The 27,027-nt window shown below is 39.0% G+C and overlaps 1 protein-coding gene across 3 annotated transcripts in view; it reads left to right on the forward strand.

Moving 5' to 3' along the window:
• MAP3K9 (mitogen-activated protein kinase kinase kinase 9) overlaps positions 1-27,027 on the forward strand; it is a 60,385-nt gene that overhangs the window by 18,713 nt on the left and 14,645 nt on the right. For 2 of the 3 annotated variants that reach the window (XM_068946129.1, XM_068946130.1), the window contains 6 exons: positions 3,806-3,986; positions 15,743-15,891; positions 19,470-19,645; positions 20,596-20,836; positions 22,039-22,161; positions 22,893-23,046. In XM_068946129.1, coding sequence (XP_068802230.1) covers positions 3,806-3,986; positions 15,743-15,891; positions 19,470-19,645; positions 20,596-20,836; positions 22,039-22,161; positions 22,893-23,046 — 1,024 coding nt within the window. The remainder of the gene's footprint in view (positions 1-3,805; positions 3,987-15,742; positions 15,892-19,469; positions 19,646-20,595; positions 20,837-22,038; positions 22,162-22,892; positions 23,047-27,027) is intronic. The other variant, XM_068946131.1, reaches the window with a different exon arrangement.

Raw genomic sequence — 27,027 nt, forward strand, 5'->3', positions numbered from 1 at the left:
CAAAGTTGAAACCTGGCTAGCATTTAATCTGCAACTCCAGACTGTATTCCTTCAGAACCCATTTGATCCTCTCTTTTTGCCTCCTTAGAATTGACCAATATTTTGGGTACTGGTACAGGTTTTCTGCAGTAATAATTTCTGAAGCTGCAGGTTTTCACAGTAGTGATCCCCCCTTCCACAAGGACATAGATTACTCTTAGATGTGTTTAGTCCCAATCCGAAATGTGCTAGTGAAAATTCAGTGTTCTAAGGAGAAGCTCCAACTTCGGAACTGTCCTTAGAGGTTTCTTTAGACCAACAGCAGTCTTAACTCTACTGGCCTCCTAGTAAATAATCCTGAGGGAAATGGTGATTGACTGCTAAGGAGCTGACATGCATTCTGCGTTTTCCTGCTGATTCAGCTCTCCTTTTCCCCAGCTGCTTGAAAACTAGGCCTAGGATTTTTGCTGCCAAACAACTTGTCTCTGAGGATGGGAACAAGAAAGATTTTTAATTAAATTTTCCACCTTTTCTTTAACCTCTTTGTCTTATGCAGATCTCTTAAATCAGCAGGCCAAGGATTCATCCCTTGCTGGATCAGCTGGATTTTGGGATTTTTGGTGTAGGTGCTTTATCCTTGTGTCTGAACTTTTTTTATTAGACTGATTTTTAAACATAGCTTTATCATCTGGCACTGTTAGTTTTGTCCTGAGTGATCAAATCCTTTAGAAAATTGAAAGGTATGCCAACTCTAACTACTGTTAGTGTAGGAAGTATGTTACTAATTTGTGTTATATATTGTGCTAGACTCTAGAGAGAGTGCGGAAAAAATAGTTCTTGCAGGAGAGAATTTACAATCAAAGCAGTAAACATGATAGGTTATACCTAAAGCTCACAAGATGATGAGACCATATTGGTCAGCGTGGCAGGTAAAGTGTATTTGCAGCCTCTCAGCAACTTGGATTGGGAGCTTTTAGGCATCACCATAAATGATTTTTAAGGGGGAAACTGAAAAGTTGAAACTTCAGCTATTTTTAGGACTCTTCATTCAAACAGGAACGAACACAAGAGGGAGAATCAAAAGGCTTTCAATGGGAAAATCTCACAAGTTCCTAGCTGGGAAAATGTCAGTCTTCTACTATTAACTGAGATAAGGAGAACTGAAATGGATGCTAGAAAGAGATATGATTCTGAACTTTTTTTTTTTTTTTTTTTTTTTTACAATTTTGGGTTGCAGGATTATTATCTCAAGCAGTTATAACAAGTAAAGAGAAGAGGCGCCTAGGATGCAATTCAGGAATCAGGGGGTTGCAATAAATCCAGCTCTTTCATTGTCCTTCTCTGTTGTCTTTTGTCATGGTAATTTATCTCACTTAGCCCACATCTAACAGAAAAACAAGTTCATGAATGCAAAAGATCTGTGTAAGTACTAATTATTTTGTTAGCTCTTAACACAAATAAAGGTAATGAGATTTAAATTATCTCTTGCCAGGAAGGTATATGCAACCTAACTGTAATATCTGGCTACCTGTCCTGCTATTGAGATGTTTCAGACAGAATATGATTTGGCTTGTGAAGAGCAAATTTGCTTGTCACTTGTTGTGCTTCTAGAGGGGAACAAAAGAAAACCAAAGCACTCTTGCTCTTTTGTTTCAAAGTTTCACTTTACCTTTTTTGCTTCACTGTATCTCTGTGTATTTATATATCATATCACTGTGTTTAAATTTAACATATTTTTTCTGCCAGTTCTGTAGGTAAAATGGGTAGATGCTAGAACAAGTAACTTAGCGCCTGTATAGCCTTGGAAGCTTTTCACCCCCTTGAAATCAATGAGACTTCCTTTTTTCAGTTAATAAATCTTCAGTTGCCAGAAAGAAGGAAAAAAAAATAGGTTAGGAAGAAGAGGGATAAAGATAGTCTGCTTATGTACCTTCATCTCCTGGGGTTCTTCCGTTCTGTACTGAAGGGTGCGTCTAGAAGCGCATGAGCTCTTTCTCACGAGACAAGAGTTTCAGTTCTACGTTGCTTTTACTTTATTGCTGTCAGAAAGTTTCACTGAGAAGGGGTCACATTAGCATCTCTCAATACTAGCCAACTTCTTCTGTGTTCAGTAAAATCTTTTTGAAATAGTGTTTATGTTTTTCTGTAGAGCAGAAACTTAGGCCTCAAACTCCTCCTTCCTCATAATATTTAGGAAAATGACGCATTCAATAATGTTAGAAAGGAATTTTGCAAAAGAAGCAAGAACCCAGCCCTTAACCGTAAGTCTACTTTACTCATAACTTGTGTTGGCTCACAAAAACCTTTAACAAAATACTGTCTTATGATTTATGAAGTCTTGTAGATGAGGTTGCTCTCTTATGGATTTTCAGAGAAAAAGCCGGTTTATGCTTTATTGCAATAAATAGAATATGTAAACATTTAGGCTTGTATTACATATTATGCAAAAGGCTTCAAATCACCATTCATGGTTTTTATTTCGTGGGACTTCCTGGTTTGATTATTGAAGGAGAGGTATGCATTGGGAATGCATAGCAAATTTTTTGTTGACTTTGAGAATTTTTTGCTAAACTACCATATTAGTTCTTGATTGACGCTTCTTAGAGTATTTGCATGAACTGTCTGCTGAAAATGATCCTGAAAATAAAATAATAATAAGTATAATAAGTACTATACTTCCTGCGATCCTTTTGTATTTCATAGGTACCATTATTGTATATAACTCTTTTCTTGCTTTCTAAGAACCCAAGTCTGTAAAAACATTAAAAACAGAGTAGCTGCATAATGATGACGTATTAGTAGCGTGATGCCATTTGCTGTCAAGTCATTGGCGTTATAATGATGATGCAGATTTTTCTTCATTGCAACCCTTTACAAAGTAGCTGAAAATAGTTTCACAGGCTTATGACTGCTTTAGTTAGAGAAGTTTCGTAGTCTGTTATACTCTGTGGTTTGATCTTACATTGCTCTACAACTTGTGTGATCATTTTACATCAAGATCAAAGAGTTAATAACGTGCTGCTAAAGCAGAATGGATACTTCTGGCATGTGCTTTACATTCATTTCACTGTATTGCGACTTGCTAGGTGAAGGGGAATGTGTGCCTTATACCAAAGGATTCTTGAGTTGTGTCTCAAGCTGTTTTAAGTTATTGCGTGGACTCTTTTGCCACTGCAACACAGTAGAAACTTTGGCAGCTTAACTAAAAAGTAAATTTAATATTTTATAATAATGGCAGAGGGAGTCAGTAACACCGTGGTGTTTACAGAGTCTGAACTGGGCATGCTGTTATTGATCATCGATGACTTTTTAAAAAGTTATGACTTAAAAATCTGATTGTAGAACTTCTACTCCTAATACATTTAAATGAGGAGTACATCCAGCCTATGAGCATATCTCGGTTGAAGAAGAAGTCCTCTAAGTAGTTCAAGACAAAGGTGCTGTAACTGCCTTGCTGAGAGAGGATTAATTAGGAAATGTCTCCCTTTATCTCTCTTTCTAGAAAGTTACAGTGGTTCACTTCCCCTTAGCAGAATTTTATTCCATAGAATGGCACTAGGCAGTACATTAAATGGTTATTATCTACTTGTTCTCGGGGTCTTGATATTTTGGTTAAAATTAGAGTTATATGCTAGACAGCTGTTCACTTATCAGATGACAGGATGAGCTTGAAATAACTTAGTGTGGTGTATTTGAATAACTGAAAATCAGGGAGAATCTTGAAATTTGGGAAATTGCTTCTCTCACTAGGAGGATCTGTTTTGCCTAAATTCTAGCCTCACTCTGCGTACCTTTTATTTCCCCCCCACCCCTTCCTTTTCTCCAGTACTGATACTCGAAAAGGTGGAAAATGGAGATCTGAGCAACAAGATATTGAAGATCACGGATTTCGGCTTGGCCAGGGAATGGCATAAAACTACCAAAATGAGTGCAGCTGGGACATATGCCTGGATGGCTCCTGAGGTCATCCGCTCCTCCATGTTCTCCAAAGGCAGCGATGTGTGGAGGTATTGATTTGGCATTAAGTGATTGGATACAGCAGGGTAACTAGTCGTGCCAGGAAAGCTATCTTATACTTAGAAATGAGTAACGATGAACCAAATTTGAAAATTCTTGGCTTAAGGAAACTTTATCTGCTGGTTTTACATCTACCAGATTCTCAGCCTACTTTGAGACTAATTGTAAACCTTTGGTCTGTAGAAGGTGGTGGGGCCGCCTCATGCATACCTCTGAGTCTTTGCTGTTCCATAAACTCATATTCAGATTATCCTAGGATTCATAATCCCTGTCCCTCTATATTATCTAAAACAAACGTTTTGTACTATGTGGTATTGGCTGACGCAATCAAAGGCCACGGAAGCAAGCTGAGAAGCACTTACAGTTACTACTTTTTTTACTGTTTTTTCCAAGAGTAGTAGGATCATTTTATGTTCTGGTGGTAATCTCTTTCTATTACGTACTCTGTACCTAATCAAATTCTCTGCAAGTTTCAGCATGAATGCAGTGTTTTTCACTTTTGTACTATGTTCGTGAGTTATTTCCACCCTTCCAGTCTTTGGCACAAAATCTCTTCTGTAGGCGAATTTGAGCAGATAATCTGTAAGTAATTATTTGCATGTATATATTGTCATTTCTGTTCAGGCAGTAGGATTTCTGAGAATAGAAGCTACTTTGGGAATGGATGTAAAGATTGGCCCATAGACTTACTACAATTGACTCTGAACGTGACTCTAGTAAGTGAATTGGTAAATCCAGAATCTGGTAGATAGCTCTAGGATAGTGAGTTTTCTGGATAGTATATGATGTAGAGTTAGCAGTGAACATGTGGAACAGACAAGTAAACAGAATTTTTATTCTCTTGTGAAGAGAGAGGCATTAACATGTCAACGTGCCTGGGTCTTCAGAATAGTAAGATTCAGTGTTTGGTCAATAGTGCTCCCACACAGAGCGTGCATACTGTGAACTCTGTCAAGTTAAAGAAATATCCCAGCTGGAAGAATTTTTTGGTTGTTATTGCAGAGGTCTGATGTGAGGGTTCTTATTTTCCTTATCTAGTGCTATTGAATAGGTAACTTATTACTTTGTGATAAGTTTGTGAACTTGTATTTTGCACGTGATGGTAGTCAGCATGGATAAAATTCTGATGCTATAATTAAATACGGCAAACCTCTGTAGTTAATCTGAGAGAGGAATTGTGTAAGAACTAGGCTTTTGCTCTGAGTGAAATCTGGCAAAAATGAAAACCTCAATCATGCATATTTTCCAATGCTGACAATACTGGTTTGTACACAGCATGCCAAGCTTGAACCTCAGTTTCCTCTTCTCTGAAACAGTGCCAGGAATGACTGTAACAGAGGGGAACAATTCCTCTGTAATTGTAACTTTACTAACCCAGGCACGCCGAGAGGAGACCTAGTGGATCGGTTGGTGATTTTCATGAAGGTAGCTCAAGAGCCTTTATAACTGTGCAAAAATGGCAGTGTGGTCATTGACTTAAAGATTGCAGATCACTTCAAAAATCTTTGATAGCTTTTCAGACTATTATAATTCTATTTTAAGATTGGGGAATCACTTGCCTTTTTTTTTTTTTTTTTAATGATTACCAACCTTCCCTTGAACAGGCTGAATTTCTCTTAAGCGTTCTTCCTTAAACAGATTGTCATCTCCATTAAGAGAGCTATGTTATATTGTCTCTCTATAAGCCTTCTCTCTGGGGTGGCCAAAACCTTGGCTCGTACCTAAAATGAGCTGAACAGAGCATTGTGTCTGAGGCATGCATGCAGAGGAAAAATGCTTGCTGGTGCAGCCCCTAGTAGTGTGTCAGTGTTTGTAAGCACTGGATTTTACAAAAGCAGTTTTGGACATCTGTAAGAAATCCTGTCCCCACCCGAGAATGGAACTGAAGTTCTTAACAGGATGAACTTTTTTGATCCTATTAGATATACCCCTCCTCTTGTCCACTTTAATCTCTTGGTTAATCGCTAGAGTTAAGAGATCTTTTTACCTGATAAACAACCTTCCAGTTAGTCTGTGCAGCATCAACAGAATTGGCTGTATCTGTCCCTAACACTCACGAACCTTTTTATTCCAATGTCTCTTCTACACAGCGTATTCGAATGATACTGCAAGAGGTCCTGGCTGAATTGTTGCCCAGCCCTTTAACAATCATTTTATTCCACTTGTGTTCTTACTGCACAAATAAACAGATAACAGTCCTGGCAAACATCTTTTCCAGCAGCTATTTCCTGAGTCAGTCTTTTATCCCAGCATAAATAACCACTTCGTGCAATTCCTTTCAAAAATGTATCATGCACCATTTTAAAATCTGTTCTGTTTTTTGCCCTGTTGTATTGGTGACAGAGAACTTACTAGGCTGAAGAATGCTCCAGCCACTCCTGTTTATCACCAGGGCCTTGGCCAATGCAGAGTTTGCTGGTAACAACAGCACTTTGCACTTCCTGCTAGAGTAAATCTGTTGCTATGAGTTGTGTTGTAGTGCACCTGGGTGTTTTAGGGGTACAGCTGAAGCTCTGTGTGTATATTGCACAGAAAAGAAAGAAGATACCTTTTCATTTGAAAATGTCAGACTGGTTCTGTTAGTCTAATGATGTGTTTGAGAAAAGTTAGGAATTTGTTTTGGATTTACAGGAGTGAAATCGAAGTGCAGATGCTGCAGCTTATCCAATATTGCGCAGCAAGCTAACATTGGTAGGCATATAGTCCAAATTCCCCTGTCATTTTAACTGCTTAAATGTGTTTCTTGTTTGCTTCCCACTTCATTTTTCTCTTTTGCTGCTTAAAAGAAAGTCTCTTTCATGTTATTGTTATGATTGATAGGCAGAAGCTAAGGCCACCATACAACCTTCATCCGAGTTTCTCGGTGTAGATGCTCATAAGACATATCTACTCTAAGACCAGTGAAATAGTTAGGAATTAAATTTTCATTCAGGAACAAAATACCAGAACTACTTAAAAATATCTGATTAGCAGATCAAGATATTTCAGGCTTTCGGTGGTGGGTGTAGAAACTTCAGTTGTTGTTTCATTTGAATCAAGCGTTGGCAAGCACTGTCATCTGTGACTGACCGCTTGCAGGCTTCTGTCAACACTTGTGTCTACAGACACAGAGGAAACACTGGTGAGACTTCAGTTCCTGGCAGAGAAGTGTTGACTAGCAATACTGATAGAAGCTGATGTGGAAGAAACATACACGGTAACTGGCTATTTTGACATAAGCAGGAGTTGGTAGTCTCTGGAGCTGCCAGTCCAATAACATGCAAAGTGCTAATCACCATTAAAAATATGAAGTTCAATCTTTCTTGGCAAAAATGATCTTTTGGTTTCTATTGTTGCTGGGATTCCCTTCTCAGACAGATGATTCCTTTCTTATGCAAAGTGATAAACCTCTGGAGATGTTAAGAGGAAGCCGAGGTACAAATGCCATTGAACAATAACGGTGAGAAGTGAAGTGAGGTTTTTTTTTCCTTTCTTTCTTTCTTTCTTTCTTTCTTTCTTTCTTTCTTTCTTTGTAAGTTCACAGATTTACAGAGGAGGTGGCAAAATCACATGTGAAATCCTGCAGACCTTCAGCCTCCCTCTCCCTGAAAATCCAGTGAGTAGAATTGAACCTGATGTAAAATGGCTTAAAGGATTACTGGATCACTGGGAGATGGTTAATTATTCATAGAAGTGTCAGTTGACTTGAACACATGGTCTGTATCACATGGTTCCTACTGTAATTGAAGTCCAAACATTACTAAATGAGTTTTACCAGTTTTTTCTTCTTCCCTGTTGAGAAAGAATCAAGGGGCTCTCCTCATTCTTACCACTTATTTTTTGTATAAATCTCTTCTGGCTTTTTGCTTTGTAATTCCCAGTCCCCTGCTTGAGAGTTAACAGAAAACACTATTTTCGGCACCTCTCTTGCTCTTTATTCGCTTGAGACGGTTGTTGCTGTTTAATGCCACATAGCAGTGCTTTCTTCACTAGTTCTGTGGAAGCAGCATTCTTAGCCTTGGACCATCAGTGTGTAAGGAAGAGGTGGCATTAGATTTGGTATCAGAAACAAAGTGATCTTTTCTACAATATGTACTTTTCCTGTCATATTAGCAGAAACCTAGATCTGCCTATTTTGTCTTTTGAAAATTATCTTGCAGAAGAAATGTTTTGAGTGTATCAATAGGGCTTTTTTTAACCGTTTAATAAAGAAAAGTAACTAATACATGCTTTATGCTGAACTAGTGGTAAAGTAATAACATCTCTTTGCCAATTTGTCCTATCTTTTGATATCAAAACTTGCATGCAGACTGAAGGATAGTACGAACAATCAGATGTAAACAGGACAAATGCATATTTGATCCAGTATTCATTTTCTGTGTGTGTATCTTATGTATGGATCCTAGGGGGCCAAAAAGAAAATGGGAAACCGCTGAAGTCCTGCTTTAAAAAAAAAAAAAAAAAGAGGATATTGATATGGTAAGAAATTCAGAAACTTGATGGAATGAAATCATCAATGGGACATTATAATATCAAAAGTATGGATTATATAGGAAAAATGAAAAGGTTGCACAGATTAAAAAATGATACTTTGTTGTGTCAGCAAGGAAGATGGAATCCCTAGTTACTGAAACTGCACATCTAAATAGGCAAAATGTAATATTAAGATTGATTTTTCCAGTTAGGATGGCAACAGCTACAGTGAAACATTGAAGGCTTGATGGGGCAGGAGAAGAGAAAATTCAAGAGTGCAGGATGTGATTTTTTAAAATTTTGATTACCCCCTAATGGACAAGGCAAATCTTACTTTGAAGAAGAAATTAATCTTTTAGCTTCAGAAATGACTATTTCATGGAACAGCTATTCAGGGAGCTTTTAGGAGGAAAAGCAGTTTTTCCTTTGGTCTTAAGCCATGTGTAGGATATTTTCAACATCCTGCTGTATAACAGCGGCAAAATATGCTTAGATTCAATATCTTTGCAAGATCAATAAAAGATCATTACAGTAGTGTTTAATCTCAAGGAGAGGAATGACAACATTGAAGAACTTTGTTAAATGCAAAAGGGGTACACAACACAATGGCAAGCAGCATTGATATTATTTAAAGACACCACCTTAAAGCTCATTGCAAATGTATAGGAAAGACTTTAAAAGAAAGGGAAAAAGAAAAAACGGAGGAAACTACTAGAAGTGAAGTCATCCTTCAAAAAGTTGAAATTGTGCCCAAATGGGGAAAATAAGGCATGGATTTAAGTGCTGGCAAGCTACATGTGAGGAACATCTTGCAAAAAACACAAGAAGAAATGAATTGCTTTCAAATACAGCACAGGTGAAAAAGCTGCTGAAGAACCTAAGGCCAAGAGGATCAGGATGTAAAAGAGTGCAAAGAAGATAAGGCTCTAGCAGAAAAACCTTGGGAAGTTATTTGCAAAGTGTCTGCTACAATGGAGTACAGAGAGGCTCTGAGGTTGAAACCTTTTTTTTTTTTTTTTTTTTTTGAAGGGGGACAAGTTGGAGGATGTCTCTAACTCAGGTGCTGTCAGAAGAGGTGTTAAAACCAACTGATAAAATGAATAGTAACAAATCATTGGGATTTATGGTAACACCCAAGAATACTAAAGGAAGGCAAAGGAGAAATAGCTGAGTTAACAGCTGTGTTGTGTAATGTGTTGCTTAAAGCTACCTTAATACCAGAGAAATGGAAGCTGACAAATGTGATGGCCAGGTTTTAAAAGAGCTTCCTGGGGTATCAGTAAGTCTGATTTCCATTTATACAAAGCGGTAGGTACAGCAATAAAGAGTGGAACTGGTGGACATGTGAACGTATATGGGGAAGAGTCAGCTTCTGTAGAAGGAAGTCATGCCTTGTGAACCTATGAGACCTCTTGAAGGAGTCTCACTGAGTATGTGGACAAGTGGTAGTATTACTTATACCATAACTGATTTTCTAAAAACTTTCAATAAAGCCAAAAGCTTTTAAAGAAAGTAGATTGATGTGGAAATGGAGGGAAAGACTGTAATTTCCCATCAGTTAGTCAATTCTCAGACTAACTCAGGAATAAATCATTTTTCTTGGAGGGGAATTCTGTGTCCAAAATACTTGTAAGTGGTTTGGAAAAGGGATAAATGGTTAGGTAACGATATTTGCTGATGATACGAAGTTATTCAGAATAGGAAAAACAAATCTACTGCAGTGACCTGAGGAAAAGTTTTACTCTGAATGATAAAATAGATTAAATTTAATGGTAATGCAAAGTAATGCACATGGGAGAATTTCACATGTACAATGACAGGCACTAAGTTTTACTACTATGACTCAAGAAAAACATATGGGAGTTACTGTGGGTAACAGCTCATTCTGCAAGGAGTCAAAAAGGCAAGTGTAAAATTGGGAATTAATAGGAAAGAAATGAAGAAACAAAACAAAATATAGTGCCTCTTCTTGCAGCCTAAACTTAGTGGTTTCGGTCCTTCCAACTCAAAAATGTTAAAATGGCATGAGAAAGGGTACAAAAGATGCCAGGGTCAATCAAAGGTATGGAATGGCTTCTGTTAAAGAAAAGGGTAACTAGATTAGGACTTAACTAGACTAGGCCTTTTGGAGCTTGAAAGAAGATGATTTAGGCAGGATGTAATGGAAGCCTGTAAAATGGTGGATGGCATGGAAGAAGTTAATAGGGAACATATGTTCACTGTTTCTTGTATTACAAGAAATACAGGGGAACAAATGAAGTTGTCAGGTGGCGAGTTCAAATAAAATATTTGGAAGTATTTTTCCACAATGCATAACTAAATTGTGGAACTCGCTACCACAGAATGTAGCAGAGGGCAAGCAAGTGGGTTCCAAAGAGAGTAAGACAGATCAGTAGAATAAAAAATTGTCAGACTGCTAAATATGAAGAAGCCATCTCTGGCTCAGGATTCCTAGAAGCAGAGAAAATATTTTGGGGCTCTGTCGTCTGTCATAGTCATACTGCTACTCGCTGCCAAAGGCTAGATAAAGGTCTTGAAAGGACCTTGGTCTAACTGAGCAGAAATGGTGAATTTTAATTTTGCCACAGGTTTGGGGCAGAGAAAGAAGAGCTAGATGTATCTTGTGATCTGCTGTTGCTGGAATTGTTTTTGCAGTGAAACAGGAGAAGCAGGCTATTTTATTAGAATTTGAAGCCTGAAGGGATGTGCCCTTTAACCTGTATGCCTCTGGCTAATAAAACTGGATGATGATATAGTAACTGACAGTCTGCTAAGGCTAATGTATTGACCTCTGCCAGGATATCAATATTTACCATTTTATTATCTTGCGTCTATTAAATGAGTATCCTGATGTACTCCGTGTTTCAGTGGTGAATGAAGTGAAGTGTTTAGTACACAGAGTACTTTGGGTTGCTTTTGAATAAATGTTCAAATGTTTAGATTATGAATGGCACATCAGTATACGTGTGGCTGGTTGCTGTGGTTACCTGATGAAACACAAACCATTGTTTGTCTAATACATCTAATACAAAGTCATATCTGACTGGTTTAAGAAATCTAACACTGATGCTAATATGTCTGCTTATCTGTGTATAAAGTTAAGATTGGCATTGCATTATGATATTGAAGCAGAACCTGGAGAATGGAGGGGGAGGAACCCCGCTTCTATCAGCTGTGCTTCTAGGACTGAAATTACTATTTCAGCATCTGATTATCTCTGTTACTATTACAACTAGAAATTCCTTTTCTGGGGCTACTTTTTCCTCTGATCATGTCATAAGAAATAGTTCTTTGCAGTTATCAATGCAACTCTTTGAAAGCCAGTTGATTGCTGTACTGTGGAGGTTTTAATCTGCTGTCCGTAACTATATTTGTCTGTATTACACATCGCAGAATCACAGAATGGTTGAGGTTGGAAGGGACCTCTGGAGATCATCTAGTCCGGCCGCCTGCTCAGGCAGGGTCCTCTAGAGCATATTTCCCAGGATCGCATCCAGGCGGATTTTTTCAATATCTCCAGGGAAGCAGGCTCCACTACCTCTCTAGGCAACCTGTGCCAGTGCTCTGTCACCCTCACAGGAAAGACGTTTTTCCTCACGTTCAGATGGAACTTCTGTGTTTCAGGTTGTGCCCGTTGCCTCTTGTCCTGTCACTGGGCACCATGGAGAAGAGACTAGCCTCATCGTCTTGACGCCCCCCCCCCCACCCCCTTCAGATGCTTGTACACGTGGATGAGATCCCCCCTCAGTCTTCTCTTCTCCAGGCTGAGCAGGCCCAGCTCTCTCAGCCTTTCTTCAGAGGAGGGATGCTCCAGTCCCCTCATCATCTTTGTAGCCCTCCGCTGGACTCCCTCCAGTAGTGCAATGTCTCTCTTGTCCTGGGGAGCCCAGAACTAGACACAGTACTCCAGGGGAGGCCTCTCCAGGGCTGAGTAGAGGGGCAGGATCACCTCCCTCGACCTGCTGGCAACACTCTGCCTCATGCAACCCAGGAATCCATTGGCCTTCCTGGCCACAAGGGCACCTTGCTGCCTCATGCTTAACTTGTCCACCAGGACTCCCAGGTCCTTCTCGGCAGAGCTGCTTTCCAGCAGGTGAACCCCCAGCCTGTACTGGGGCATGGGGTTGTTCCTCCCTAGGTGCAGGACCCTGCACTAGCCTTTGTTGAACTTCAGGAGGTTCCTCTCCGCCCACCTCTCCAGCCTGTCCAGGTCCCTCTGAATGGCAGCACAGTCTTGTGGTGTGTCAGCCTCTCCCCCCAGTTTAGTATCATCAGCAAACTTGCTGAGGGTGCACTCTGTCTCTTCATCGAGGTCATTGATGAATACATTGAACAAGACTGGATACATTGAACAAGACATAGAAAAATCTGTGTAGTATTTAAAAGCTGCATGCATTTTATGTGTGTCTATGTATATATATTTAGTGTATATTTATATTTACATATATATACACACTAAAATATATAAACAAAAGGTTCTGGAGCTATTTCTTTAATTGACTAATTTAGATTTTATGGAACATCTTAAGAACAACATCATTCTAAACAATGTTTTTCACTTATTTTTAAAAATCAAAAACCACACAAGTTCTTCACATTTTTGAGACAGTTTCACTGGGTTCTCATTTGAAATTTGCTGAACCAGTTATAAGAGTTATGTTAACATTTTTCAGATTGTTCCCCATTTTCAGAGAGAATGCTTTTTCTCTAAGAGGTGCTAATGATATCTTATTTCACACCTTGCAAGACCTTTTTGAATGTTAACATAGATTTTAAAAACTCGGAATTGTTTTAAATTGCTTGACTTCTGGTATTTGCTGTTGACCCTTTCAGAGTTATAGGAATCCTGAAATTAAAATGATTCTGGTAGCCACCACGTTCTCCCTGTGGGGGTTTAAAAAAGTAGGACTGCCACCGCTCTCTGAGAGAACCATATGGGTGGCTCCTTTCTCTCAGACCTTCCCTGCTAGGCTTGCATTTCACCCATTTGTAGCATGGCACTGCACCCTCTCTCCTCTTCGGTGACCCAACATACCTGATATTAGTTGATTGCGGATTCGTGCACAGATAGAGGTAGCTAGCAGGCCAGGTGGCACAGAGTGGAAAAGAGGCCTTGTGCTGTGGTGCAGCTGAAGATCTGCCACCATCCAGTGTCCTGTGCACTTTAACTGTAATCAAACCATGCAGCTTGTGGCCTGACGTATGGGATTGCTGATATTAAGAGAGAAGGAGCTTGAGCTATCTGTAGAAGTATGGCAAGTCAGTCAGTCTGTTTACAGGTAACCAAAAGCATGTGCCGTCTAGACATCCAGCCTGATCTCAGTGTTGCAACTTTCTTAGAGTGTAATATAATAATGGAGCAGGACATAGGTTTCTTGGCTTCTACCAGAGGTCACCTAGCTGTATGAAGTGCTTGCAGATCTACGACTTGCCAGCTGTGATACTCTCTATTAGGGTGCCAAGTGGGATATGCCGTTGTTTATCCTTCAGAGTTTAGTTGCATGATGTGAAAAAGATGGGGAATTTCCCCATGTTTTAAAAATAATAGCACAGCATGTTGCAAGGGTAGAATTAAACAAATACCCCCCCCCAAAAAAAAAAAAAAAACAACAAAAACAAGGACTATGTTCTGTATTTGAGATGCTTCAGGTCTCTTGAAACAAATTGCCAAAGCAATTATCACATGCTAGGAATTTGAAGATGAGAATGACAGATGACTACAAATAATGAGAACTGTGCCTTCGCAGAAGTTATTTTAAATACCTAATCACTTTCTTGATTTTTGCCAACTGCCAACTCAGTTTGTAACAAAATCTCTTAAAATTTATATTTTTGAGGAATGGGTATTTGAAGATCCAGGTGATATGAATATGTTAGAATGTGTATATATTGACTGTTATTTTGCACAGCAATATACTAAAACTAAATGAAGAAAGGAAAGAAAGTTGTACAGGTCCACACAGGTGACTTTACTGAGTGTTCTATTTTTTGAAAGCTTGCTTGAGAAGTTGAATCTCTTGCAATTTTTTTCATTAAAATGAAATATATTAAATAGCTTTACTTTAAAAAGTTAATGTATTTCTGCCTGATTGGGAATGTCCATTTTCACTTAGGTGGTTTACTGGATCACATCTTAAATTCAGGAAAATGGGGTTACCATGTGATATGAAAAAAACTTTCTACAGTCTTGTAGAAGTTGCTTAAAGAAAAACAGAAGGCAGGATTGATGACTGCTTTAGGGGTAGAAAGGGGTAGAAAGTATTGGAGTAGTCAGAAAAATAATTACAATGCATTTCTGTGCAGTAATTCGTTTTGTTGTTTAGAGGCCACGATCTTCAGATGAGATGTATTATATTTATCTGGAATTTTTTTGGACAAGAAATTTTACAAAAGTCTTATTTTGTCTTTAAACCTAAACAAAGTCAGAAATTTCAGAAACATAAACATTTTCTGTGCAATGTAGGCTTAAGAATGACTTATTTGGGGGGGGGGATGCTAATAATGGATTCTTCCTTTTTATTGACTACAGGATTCAAGAGGAAGAATCTGCCATGTAATCATACTTGTAAAAACAAAACAACTTCTCCCCCAAGCACTCACTGTTTGCAGCTGAATATGCAAAAATCCTGTTTCTATTGCTTGATAATCACCTGATGCATTCAAATTCAAAATAGGGAATGGAGGGCTGGAGGTTTTGGGTTACCCCCAGTTATGATGACTGATACCATTTCACCAGAGTTATTTGATGATGATGTGCTAGCAATTAAAAAGCGAAAGCTGACAGCTAGCTTGTTGCACATAAGTACCCTTCAGGTGACCTTCTCTGATCCGTTCCACCATTTAAGCAATTCTTATTGTACTCTGTTAAGAAACTAATAGAGTTCCTTCCCTGTGGAATATTCCCTGTTAAATATTAACCATAGAGAGTTCAGACAGGTTAGCTTAGGTTCATTCAGAGCATGCATTGAAAAATAGATTTTACAAGTAAATCTATTCTAAAATCTTTCCAAAAATATTATTTTAAATTTTTGGAGAAGTCAACTTGGATATCAGCACCCTTCCAAAAAATTTTGGACTAAGCACTGAGGTGTTATCTTAGATCTTCAGTTATTGTAAAATGCAGGTAAAATAAGGCATTTTTCCAGCTTGACAGCCATGATGAGCTTGTCCAGAAAACAGGAATTTCTCAAGTACACCAGCCTCACCCTGAGAGGTTTGTCAGCCTTTTTTGTTGCTTAACAAAGAATGCGTTAAAGTAAAACATTTATTCTCTTCTCCATTTCCTTCCTGATAGCTATGGCGTGTTGCTTTGGGAACTGCTAACAGGGGAGGTACCATTCCGAGGAATTGACGGTCTTGCAGTAGCATATGGTGTTGCCATGAATAAACTTGCCCTTCCAATCCCTTCTACATGTCCAGAGCCTTTTGCCAAACTCATGGAAGGTAAGCCAGCTGCAGTGTGAGTATGGTCTGCGCTATTTCTTGAGTGCTGTGGAGCATTGCCTCCTTGTGTTGGTTTTGATACGTAAGAGCACAGATCTCTCAGATGGTTTCATTCAGTGGCACAAGTTATTTTGGGACTCCTCCATGGCGTTGTGCTATCACACATTAGTCTTGTAAGAGAGTAACTGTAAAAGAAGTTCCCCTGCTTTTTTTGTTTGCTTGTTTTTGTTTTTATCAGCAGGCTATATGGTGAAAATGGGACCTATTGCTGCATCTTCCAGCTGCTAATATTCTAGTAGAGAAGATGTACTAACAACAAAATTTCACTTCTATATTTTGATCTAGTTCAAAACCTTCATTTGTTTTCAAACTCATAGCTTGAGCACCTTCTAACCGTTGTCAGGTTGCTTTGGAATGAAACTTTACCCTACTGACGTTTCAAGGAGATGGTTTAATGTGGCTTTGGCATCTGAAAAGGACCCAAACGTTCAGTCAGAATAGTGTGTTTTTTCTGCTTTGTATGTGGGGATAGTTCCTGCCCAAAGTGGGCTGTTTATGAATGAAATATCAGGGGCTGTCAGCAGAGTTACTGTAGTTCTTAAAAGGATCCAGTGTGGTAGCTTTTGGGATATACTTATGTGAGCTGGTCTGCTGGCTATTGCAACTATTGCATGTCAGTCCCCCCCTCCTCTTCCTCCCAGTAGAACCTTTAATACTTTTTTCACTCCCTCTATTCCCAAGGTTTTCCAGCTGTTTAAATTTATTAAACATTTTTATCCCCAGCTGGCAGAAAAAATACTGAGGTAAAGAGAAGTCAAACGTATTTTTACAGTCTCAGTGAGCGAGTAGTGAGACTCAACACAAAACTGACGTTCTATGGCTCCCAGTGGTGTTTTTAGCCCCAAGCCAGGATTTTCTTTATGTAAGAAAGTGTTTCAGATAGGTTTCCATGTGCTCTTTTGCTAAAAAAGAAACAATCTGCAGGGTAATAAACAGCAGCAGAGTTGCAGGTACAGTAACTGGGAAGCGATGTAAAGCAAGAAGCTGCGTCTGAAAGAGTTAATGGAACTGACAGCTCAGTTTTGTGCCAGGGTATTTTATTTTGACAAAGGTCCCTAAAACAAGGACTCTGGATGTGCCTGTTGATGGGGTTAAAAATAATGCCCTCTATTGGGAGAGTCAGGTAGAGGCATATGGCCTCGGGTTGAACCCAGCAGCGTAGGGTAAGCCCTGTGTGGCTTTGAAATGCTTGGCTTCACGGGGCAGGGAGAAGAGGAGAACAGGAAAACAATTACCCTCTGCCCCTTCACCAAATCTGTTTTTCAGAGAGGCCGTTTCCCTTCCCCGTGAACTCTTCCCCCTAATGCTGCTTTTACTTCTGAATTACCACCCTGGTGGTCTTCACTGAGACAACAAAGCTGAACTTTCCCTCTTCACAGAAAAGATTTGTATGTTACAACTGTCCTCATTAGTGCAAATAATGGCAGATTTAGGCCTGGGAAAATAAAAGCCACGGGCCACCTGCATGGTTATCCTGTTCACTCACTCATGTATTTGGCTGGCTGCAGCGTTTTGTTTTACTTTGGGTCATGTTTGCTTTGCCATGCTTAAAACCTGGGGTAGAGGAGCAGGGATTATGCCACTGACAGTCCAGCTGTATCACTCATTGCTGCTAATTGGTCGGCAGCAGGGGAGCTTCAGAGCACTCTTTTGACATCCTCAGTTCTCTACCTCAATAAGAGAAGCAATTTGGAAGCTATAAACACAAATGGGTTCTAGTTTATGGCCTCCCGGAACCTGATCAGATGTTTAAGTACCAGTATCCTGATACACAGCTTGAACAGCGGAGTTCCCAAAAACAAAACCAAGCCTCAGCAGTCAAACAGATTTTGTGAAGTTTCTTTCTTCTTCTTCTTCTTCTTTAATTGCAGCTGCTTCTTGGAGTATTTCAATCCCCAAAATTGAAGAATGAATGGATGCATTCAGCAATTAGTTTGGCCTGTGGCACTATTTTAACAGCATTAAAAAAAAAAAATTATTTGGTGATGTCCTAGAAAAACATTCTTTAAAATTGCTTCCTCTTTTCTAAACATAAAGGCTAGGAAGTTTTTAGAATGTTTTTATAACTGTTTCCTTGCCTCTTTCTGTGGCAATACATATCTTGAAAACAGTGACCATACAGAGGGATGATTGTATGCGCGTAAGGAGAGAGACCTACATGTTTCTTTAACTCATGTACAAAAGCTGTATTCGCTAGCTGTTAGGAATGTACTTGAATGTTAATTTTTTTCTGTTTGATTCTTGTCAAATGTTGGTGTGCAGGAGACCTGCAGTACTAAAAGGAGTAAGGATACATGTTGAGCAAGAACCTGCGTAAATGCCAGTATGGGATGATGTAGAATGAGAACTGATGTTTTCTGAAGGAGTAAGACATATGGGTGAAGTAAGAGGGGAGGATTGAAGGAGTAAGAATTTCTGTTCAAAAGTGTTGCTAAGTCAAACGTTTTAACTCAGTGGCTTTTTAAAAACAGGATCTTAATGATTTCATAACTTGAGGAGTTACTCCATGCCATTATCTGTTTCCATGTCTGTTTTAAACCTCCAATTCCCATCACTGTAGAAGGATTACCTTATTGTACTTTTTTGTACTATTGCAAGTTGAGTTGCATGTTGTAGTAAGATGGGTACCTTAAATTCTATATTTTTAGAGCGCTCTATCTGGTTAAGTCTTTGCATTAGATTGTAAATGAAAAGGCTTGTTTATCAAAGTTTCTCTTGAAAACAAAAGAAAAGCCTGATCAAACCCAGTCAAATTTCTCTCTCTCAAAAAGTCCCCCCAAAACACAAAAAACAAAACCAAACAAACAAAACTAAAAAATCCCACCAACTCGGAAAAATGAGAAAACCCCAAACGCGCTATTTGGTGTCGTTATTGATTTGCATCTGCTATTTTCTCTGAAGTTATGCCCAATCTGCTTTTGCAGGAAAAATTTTCTGCTCAGTGGAAGAGATTGATGATAACTTAGTTTATGGGGTTTAGCGTTAGAAAGAACACTGATAGATACCCTTTTGCAGGATGTCTGTGATACTTAAGGTAACTCTGCAATGTAAGTATGATAAAAGAACTATGTACAAAAGAGTTTTACGTAGCATCTCTTTTCTCTAAGAGTCAGCATATGGAACATCCACCAAAAGTAGTCTCCACTCTATGAGAATTTAGAATTTAAACCAAAATATTTAAGAAAATTATTTATGATTTTTAAAATATACTTGAACGTGTAACTTTCTGTAAAATTGGTAAGCCTCTACTTTACTTGACATATTATTGCAGTAGAACCTAGAGACCAGGTAGTGCAAGATCTGAAGTCACACTAGATATTGTGTAGCATGAAAGCATTGATTGCATAATCAGCTTAGATTGGACAATAGCCAATAAAAGTGAGAAATGGGAAAGACAGGGTAACACAAATAGTGTGCGTGCCATTCTTAGCCACTGGGGATCAGTAAAGTACTGTGTAGCCTGAAACTTCCTTACCGATAGAGATACTTAATAGTTGCTTGTCGTTGTCGCGTTCTAGATTGCTGGAATCCTGATCCACACTCACGGCCTTCCTTTGCCAGTATCCTAGACCATCTCACCGCCATAGAAGAATCTGGTTTCTTTGAAATGCCCAAAGATTCCTTCCACTCCCTGCAGGAAGACTGGAAACAAGAGATACAGGAGATGTTTGATCAACTCAGAGCCAAAGAGAAGGCGAGTAGGGAAAAATATTCCGTGCTTACGCTTTCTGGATTGTGATTCTCCCATTTCATAATCCAAAAAGGAATAATCTTTTAGTGTGTCCCAGAGTTGATTTTTGTCTGTACGTTACTGGAGTTTGGAATAAGTCCTTGCACTGATGGCAAATGATGATGCACACAAGGGCTGAATCATGAGTAGAATAGATGTCTACATCCTGAGCTGCTGCTCTTCATGATATTGTAGTGAGCTTTCTGTATACGTTGTGCAAACTACTATGATGGTTTGTCTTTATTATTTCAAGTATCTGGCAACTATTTCATCGCTAGCTATCTTAGCGGAGAAGCCCAATGATAACTTGTGAACAGTAACAAGAGAAGGGGTAGTTTTAGACTTTATTCGCCAATAAATATTGCAGCCTTGGTTCTGTCAGGTTTGTTTCCCAAGTTTTGGGCACAGCCGAAGTGGATAGAGTGCTACTAGGTCAATGGATCCAACAACAGTTCTAATTAAAATCCACTTTGGGATTCTAATTTAATGTCCAAATTTTAATTCTTATGGTAAGAATATTCACTGGCTAGTTCAAAGCCACACTGACTGTCAAAATTAGAATTCCAGTCATTTAAATAAGATTTTAGTGTTTTGAAAAGTACCTGATTAACCCCTCTAGAAACTGAAGTTCTCTGTTTAGCTACAGATCTGATAATTGATGGGCATAAGTAAGTGGGCTCTTTTCTTGTGGTCTGTACAAAAGCAGCTGATTTGAAGAAAGCTTTGAGTGGCAAGCACAGAAGTCCTTCAGGATTGTTTTACATCTTTGGCTTTAGATGAGTCTTTGAACAGTGGTGCTAGTAATGCTGTGAGCACAAATCATTGCTGCGGTACCTTCAAAATGGGAAAAGTTGGTCTTAAATCTACCTTGTGACCTGTGGGTTTCTTCCTTCTCCTTTCTGCTCTCCGTTCAGGAGCTACGCACATGGGAAGAAGAGCTGACTCGTGCTGCTGTTGAACAGAAAAATCATGAGGAGCTGCTACGACGGCGGGAGCAGGAGCTGGCAGAACGTGAGATTGACATCCTGGAAAGGGAGCTCAACATCATCATCCACCAGCTATGCCAGGAGAAGCCTCGGGTGAAGAAACGCATGGGGAAGTTCAAGAAGAGTCGGCTCAAGTTGAAAGATGGCAATCATATCAGCCTCCCCTCAGGTTGGTGACATCTTGGGCAGTGTCAGATGAAATGGCAGGAGCAAGTGAACCATGTAGCTTTGATAGTTCCTTTGTGCTTAAGCGTTAGAAAGTACTGGCTGTACTTGGGGAAAAACAAACCTCTTTGGCATCAGAAAACAAAACTTTGATGCTCTTGTGACTGATGTTCCCCAAAGGTTCCAAGTAGGAAGGCCAGAAATTAATTTGAGGTTAATGAATGAATAGGTGTTCATGGTAAAGGTGTTGGTGTTGCGGTTTAGCACAGTAATGATCCAGACAGTCAATTTAATAAAATAAGTACCTTGTTTTGATGCAGACTCCTTCTGTGGGAATATTTTGCATAATGCTGCCACAGAAACCGTAACCTACTGGATTTCTTGGTGAAGAAATCTGGTTTAAAAAAATTATTGAAAACGTGTTGACAACTATGGGACTGCAGCACTACACTGCTAGTTGATATATGAACCCAAATTAACACACAGAAGTGATATCTAACACCACCTTTCTGGAAGAAATGATAAATATTGGTCAGGTGTTAGGGAAATCACTCTCGAGAGTGAAGATGCTAGTTTTCAAAAATAGCGCATCCTCAGCATTTCTGCTGAGGGTTCTGTATGGAGACTTAAATATATAAAAGAACAAAAGACAATGAGTTTTGTAAATCATCTAAGGCTCATTGCTGTCTTAAGGATGATGACGTATGCTGTTCCTTGTCTTCCGGAAGTGACTGGGTGCTCAGAAGAGCAATGATAAGTTACGCTTTTCTTTAGGTCTGTAAACACCTATTGCTGATGTTTTTGCTTAGCTCAAGGAACTTGGAGAGATAAAGATGAAAGGGAAAACAGTACAGGCATATATTTGGCATAAATGTCAGTCAACTCATGGGCCTCTGTGTTTGTGTGTATATATACACACATATTTACATATAGGCGTATATGTATATATATACGCAGACACCCACACACCGAGGAGAGAAAAAAAAAAACCTTCATGAGCATAAGTACAGATCTTTGGCCTAAAGTAATTGCATGTACAGAGGGGGAATAATGATTAGCTGCAAGCTTAATTTCTGCACAGATTCTGTAAATTGCACTCTTTGAAAGTTATCATAAAGGATTAATTTTCTTTCTTTCTTCCATTTAAAAAAAAAATAATTCTTTTTTTCTGTTCTTTGGTTTGAAATTTTGTCTTCTGGTAAACAGATTTCCAGCATAAATTCACTGTGCAGGCTTCTCCAACGATGGATAAAAGGAAAAGCTTGATCAGTAGCTGCTCCAGTCCTCCTGCAAGTCCTACCATTATTCCCAGACTCAGGGCTATACAGTGTAAGAAACTCAATATAGTATTGAATTTGGGAAATACATGGTCTGTCAGTGTGGTAAGATGCCAAGATCCCTATTTAGGACGAGACTATAGAAATGTTCCTAAACGTTTCCATTGTGCTCTTCATGTATGCGTTTAGAGGGAGAAAGACAGAGTGTATTGGGGAAGTATTTTCTTCATTGGAATTTGAGCCTTACTTACGCAGGTTCTTTAAATATTGCTGCTTGGTTATGTAGAAAATATATTTCTTGAGTGCCCAGACTAATTTTTAAAATATTAATTTACATAATAGATCTCTGAAACATGGTTGAAATGGATTAAGGTACTGAGAGAAGGAAAAGGAAAAATAAAGGCACTTGGCATAAAAGCAGAGCTCCCATAATGACACGGAATATGGAGACAAGCATGTATTAGAAGTATGAAGAGAATGTTAACTAGTGCTTAGTGTTTGTATTGGATATCATGGGACTTGTTTCTGGTATCAAATCAGTAGTTCTAAAAGAGAAACCAGTGATGAAATAAAGCTGTAAAGCCTGACTGTACTCATTTTAATGTGGCTTAGTTGTTGTATCAATGTTGATTGGTGAGGGTTATGAGAAAGAACCTTGAATGGAGTTTTTCATTACCATTCCTCTTCTGGCCTGTGTTTTATTCTTTACTTTTCTGTGGGACCAGTTCTTTAATATGTTTATCTGTTTTCCCCCATTTTCCTCTGCTTTTCCCACTTGTAAAGTGACTCCTGCTGAAAGCAGTAAAACATGGGGACGAAACTCAGTCCTTCCAAAGGAGGAAGGAGAGGAAGAAGAGAAGAGAGGCCAGAAGAAGAAAGGACGCACTTGGGGACCAAGCTCTCTTTGTCACAAGGAGCTAGGTGCAGGAGAAGATGGGTAAGAAGAGAGGGCCTGGGATCAAACTGGTTTCCAGGTTCTTAAACTGATTATGAGCATTGATTCACAAGAGGTTTGCATGACCTCTTCCAAGCACTTCTCTGCTGACATAATTTATTTACTGTACCACAGATGTTAGAGTTTCAAAACAATACAAAGACAGGTTGCATTCAATCCCTTGCAAGATCCTGGCACAGCTGTGCTGTTTTTACTATGCCTGCTATTATCTTGTTATGTCTATTTTTAAGCAATAGATTTTCTTCTCCTTAGCTGTGTATAGGTATTTCTCAGGTAGTTTTTCTTCATCTTCAGGCTCTACTTTCTGTAGTTTCATATCATATCTGAAAATGTTTTTCCTTTGCTTCTACAATTCTTAGCTATGCTTTTTCTTTTCCTGCATGCTATTTTTAAAAACATGGTAGAGCCAGGCAAATATCTTCTCTTCAGTCTTTTGAAAAAGACAATTGTACCTTGACTGAAATGGTGATTAAAACTTAGGAATATTTGAGTGATGTTCTAAGCGAACCTGAGAAATTTGAATGCCTTGTAATTTTACTGAAATCTGAAGCTTTTTCACTGCTACACTGGTAGTTTGGCATTAGCTGCATTTTAACAGGAAAAATAAGATAACTGCTTATAATTGATCTTGGATCTTATGTGTAATTCCTGGAAAATAGGTGTTTACATAATGCACTACTATTGAAGCCCTCTGCAAGAGGGCCTAGGTCTTGGTAGTCTAAGGACATTAAACTATATTCTACTGTAAAGGTGCTCTTGACACAGCTTAGCAGGGCAATGTGGAGAAAGCTTCTCTGGCTGCTGCCTATGCAGCGTATATCTTTCCTATAATTTAATTCATTCTTTAGAATTAAAACAAAAACATCACATTTTACAATCATTAATTAATAATTATAAAAAAAGGTAGGAAATCATTGAAGTTGGTACAAAAATACTTCTCCTTTGAAATCATGTTTTTAGAGTTGTGGGAATAAACCTCTTCAGTTTTTCATTCCTTACCATACAGTTTGAAGCACTGAATTGCTTTTGGGTACAGACACCTGGAAAGGAGTTGCTTGCTAGGAATTGATGGATTGCTAACCATGGTTGCTAGTAACATTATCCTGTTCTCTCTAAAACTGAGATGCTCTCTAGTGTTCATCACCTTCTCCAGGGAGACTCAATAAGGCCATGGCATTTTGCGGAGCATCTGAAACATGATGGTATTGCTGAGAGGGCAGTATAGTTAACATATAATGAAGCACTGCTTGTCATTGAGATCATCCTAGATTGCAGGCTGTTTAAAGGGAGAAGGGTTGTGTTGCAGTAAACATTAGGGACTGAGGTGTTGATGCCTACTATCATCATTATTATTATTTTTTAAATTCTAATTTGGGAGAACAGGGGGATTAAAGTTGGAGTTAAGTGAAGACTTTAGATATAGGATAGAAAAATATATTTTAAGCTTCCTCCATGACATTGTTTTGGTAGCAGCATTCCTGCCATTCTAGCTGCTGACACAACTCTGTGGCCAAGGCAACTTGAATCTTTATCTTTTTCATAACTTTCCAAGTGTTCTGCACAGGAGATAGTCCCAAATTTATGCAAGGATTACATTATGGGAATTGCAGTTGAATTCTCTTCCATGAGTAAACTCACCTATAATTAAAGTTAAGTAAAGCCAGTCATGAAAAATGATGGAGTAATTATTCAGCCTTATGTATCTGTCTTTGAACATAGATAATATGCACAGCAGCAGAAAGCGGATACACTGAACTGCAGACTACTGAAGCTTTAGGTTGGACTAGTACTGTGACAGTTTAGTTGTGTCTTGCGGTGTGTGTTTAAGGATATATGATGAAGTCTTTATTGTATTTAATTTGAGCTCTGCATTGATTAGCCTCAGCCTGTTGCTGTGAGCGGCACAAGTGATCTTTTTTCTGGTTAAGGAGTTTTCACTCTGGTGGTGAAAACTGCTGACCTTTTACTGAAGGTGACACTGGATTTGTGGTAGCCACAGTCCTTTAGCTATTATTCTATTATAAATATATATTATTATTATCCTGGGAGCTAAATAGGGCTAAGCCTGGAAACATTGGAGAATTCTTATTCATTTAAGAAGGCATTGGAGATGCTCTCCTACAGCTGATGTTAATAGGGATCTTTTACAATTTCCAGAGGAAATAACCACACTATCACCCCTAAAAAGAGGGGCTTTTGACTTCCCAGTGGAAAAAGGAGGCAACAGAAATGTAAGTCAAGTGTAGTGCCACAAATGGAGCAATGTCCTTTCCACTACTTAACCTGAATGGATTATGGGTGAGAAATCCATAGGTGCCTGAGTGATTCTGTTGGTGACTGAAATAGATTTGCTGCTACTGCTTTCATAGCATTTCTCTGAAAAGTTAACAGGTAATGCAGCCATAGCAGCAACATGCTCTAGGAGGGCATGTGTTGAATTGTTTTCAGATGCACCCAACTGTATAGTAAGAGGATATGCAGCTATCCTTGGCACAGGTTTTGGGAGTTCCCTGGTAGTGTTGCTGTTAATAGGGTGGGGGGAGAGAAGGGAGAAAGAGAGAGAGAAAGGAGAGAGAGGGAAGGAAGAGAGGCAGGCAAAAAATAAAAGGCAGGATGGATGAAGGTTTATGACCCTAAGACAGATTTAGAAAGCCTTGGAATTATTCTGGTAACTTTCTCTCTTTCTGTTCAGAGTGAGCTATGCTTTGTCAGTCACAGGAGACATTCATGGTGTGGTTTGTTGCGGGGGGGGGTGTGTGTGTGTGTGTGTGTGTATGTTGTTGGTGTTTTTTTTTTTTTTTTTTTTTTTAAACAAGCGAAGATTATGCTGAGAAGTCATAGGGAAGTAGACAAAGATGATATGTCCTGCTGTGCAATAAAGGGCAATTCCCAAGACCCTGTAGATACTATGACTGTAAAGTGAAGGCTAAACTGAAGATAACTGCTGCATGACTCTGCTGTTTGCCATCTCTGCATAGAGACAACAGAGCACATTACTTTCCCACCTCCATGGAAGTCTTCCCTCCTTTGGTAATGTCTACCTATATTGTCGGAGCTTTGACATTTACTTTTAGAGGTGATCACGCTGCTGATACGTTCATTTTCACTTGCCAGCTTACCCTTAATGTGGTGCCCTCTTTTATGGTATTTATTCTAACCATGCGTGCTTTACATTTGGATGAGTTAGATACAAGATACGCAGTCTGACAGGTTTCGTCACGCAGCTGAGTGTACTTTGGAATGAACGGGGAGAGACTTATATGCTGAGTTGCGCTTCTGTTGTGAAATCACATGGCTGTCTGTGTTGACAAATAAGATTCAGCATTGTGCTGGAAGGATTCAAGTTTGTGGCAGTGTGGTGCACATGTCAGAATGGTTAATGTGGAGAAAATGCTGAACTTTCAAGACAGATAAGACCTGTACAGGATGCTTTTAGTGTAATCTGAAACTATTCCTGAATTTTGGGAGTAGTAAGAGCATTTGAAATGTCTAAAGCATGGCCATCAACCAACTGAACATCTGCTGAATCAAGTTCAGACCTTGTGACCTTGCCACAGTAATACAGTTCTTTGGTGACAAGCTGGGCATGCTGGTTGGTTAGAGAATAGAGATAAACTGCACACCAAGGCAAGGAAACCTGACCTAATAAGACTTTTAAATCCTGGGATGGAAGCAGTTGCAGAAGTGCAGAGTGATTCTGATGAAAAGTGAATTGTGAGAGAGAATTCATTATAGTCCTTCCCATGTAGAGAGAGAAAGATATGAGTTTGTAATGCCTCTTCCCAAAGAACCACACAAGTCAAGAATGGAGCTGGAAGATATCTCATTTCTTAGTTTTCCATTTTTTTCAATAACAAAGAGATGCTCTTGCATGTCTGTTGGCGATCATTTGTGTGTAACAAAGAAAGCTAAGCTTGATAACCTAAGCTTGATAATCTTGTTGCTCCTTTGGTTCAATTTCTG

The sequence above is a fragment of the Struthio camelus genome, chromosome 5 (assembly GCF_040807025.1).
Source record: "Struthio camelus isolate bStrCam1 chromosome 5, bStrCam1.hap1, whole genome shotgun sequence".
Classification (NCBI taxonomy): Eukaryota; Metazoa; Chordata; class Aves; order Struthioniformes; family Struthionidae; genus Struthio; species Struthio camelus.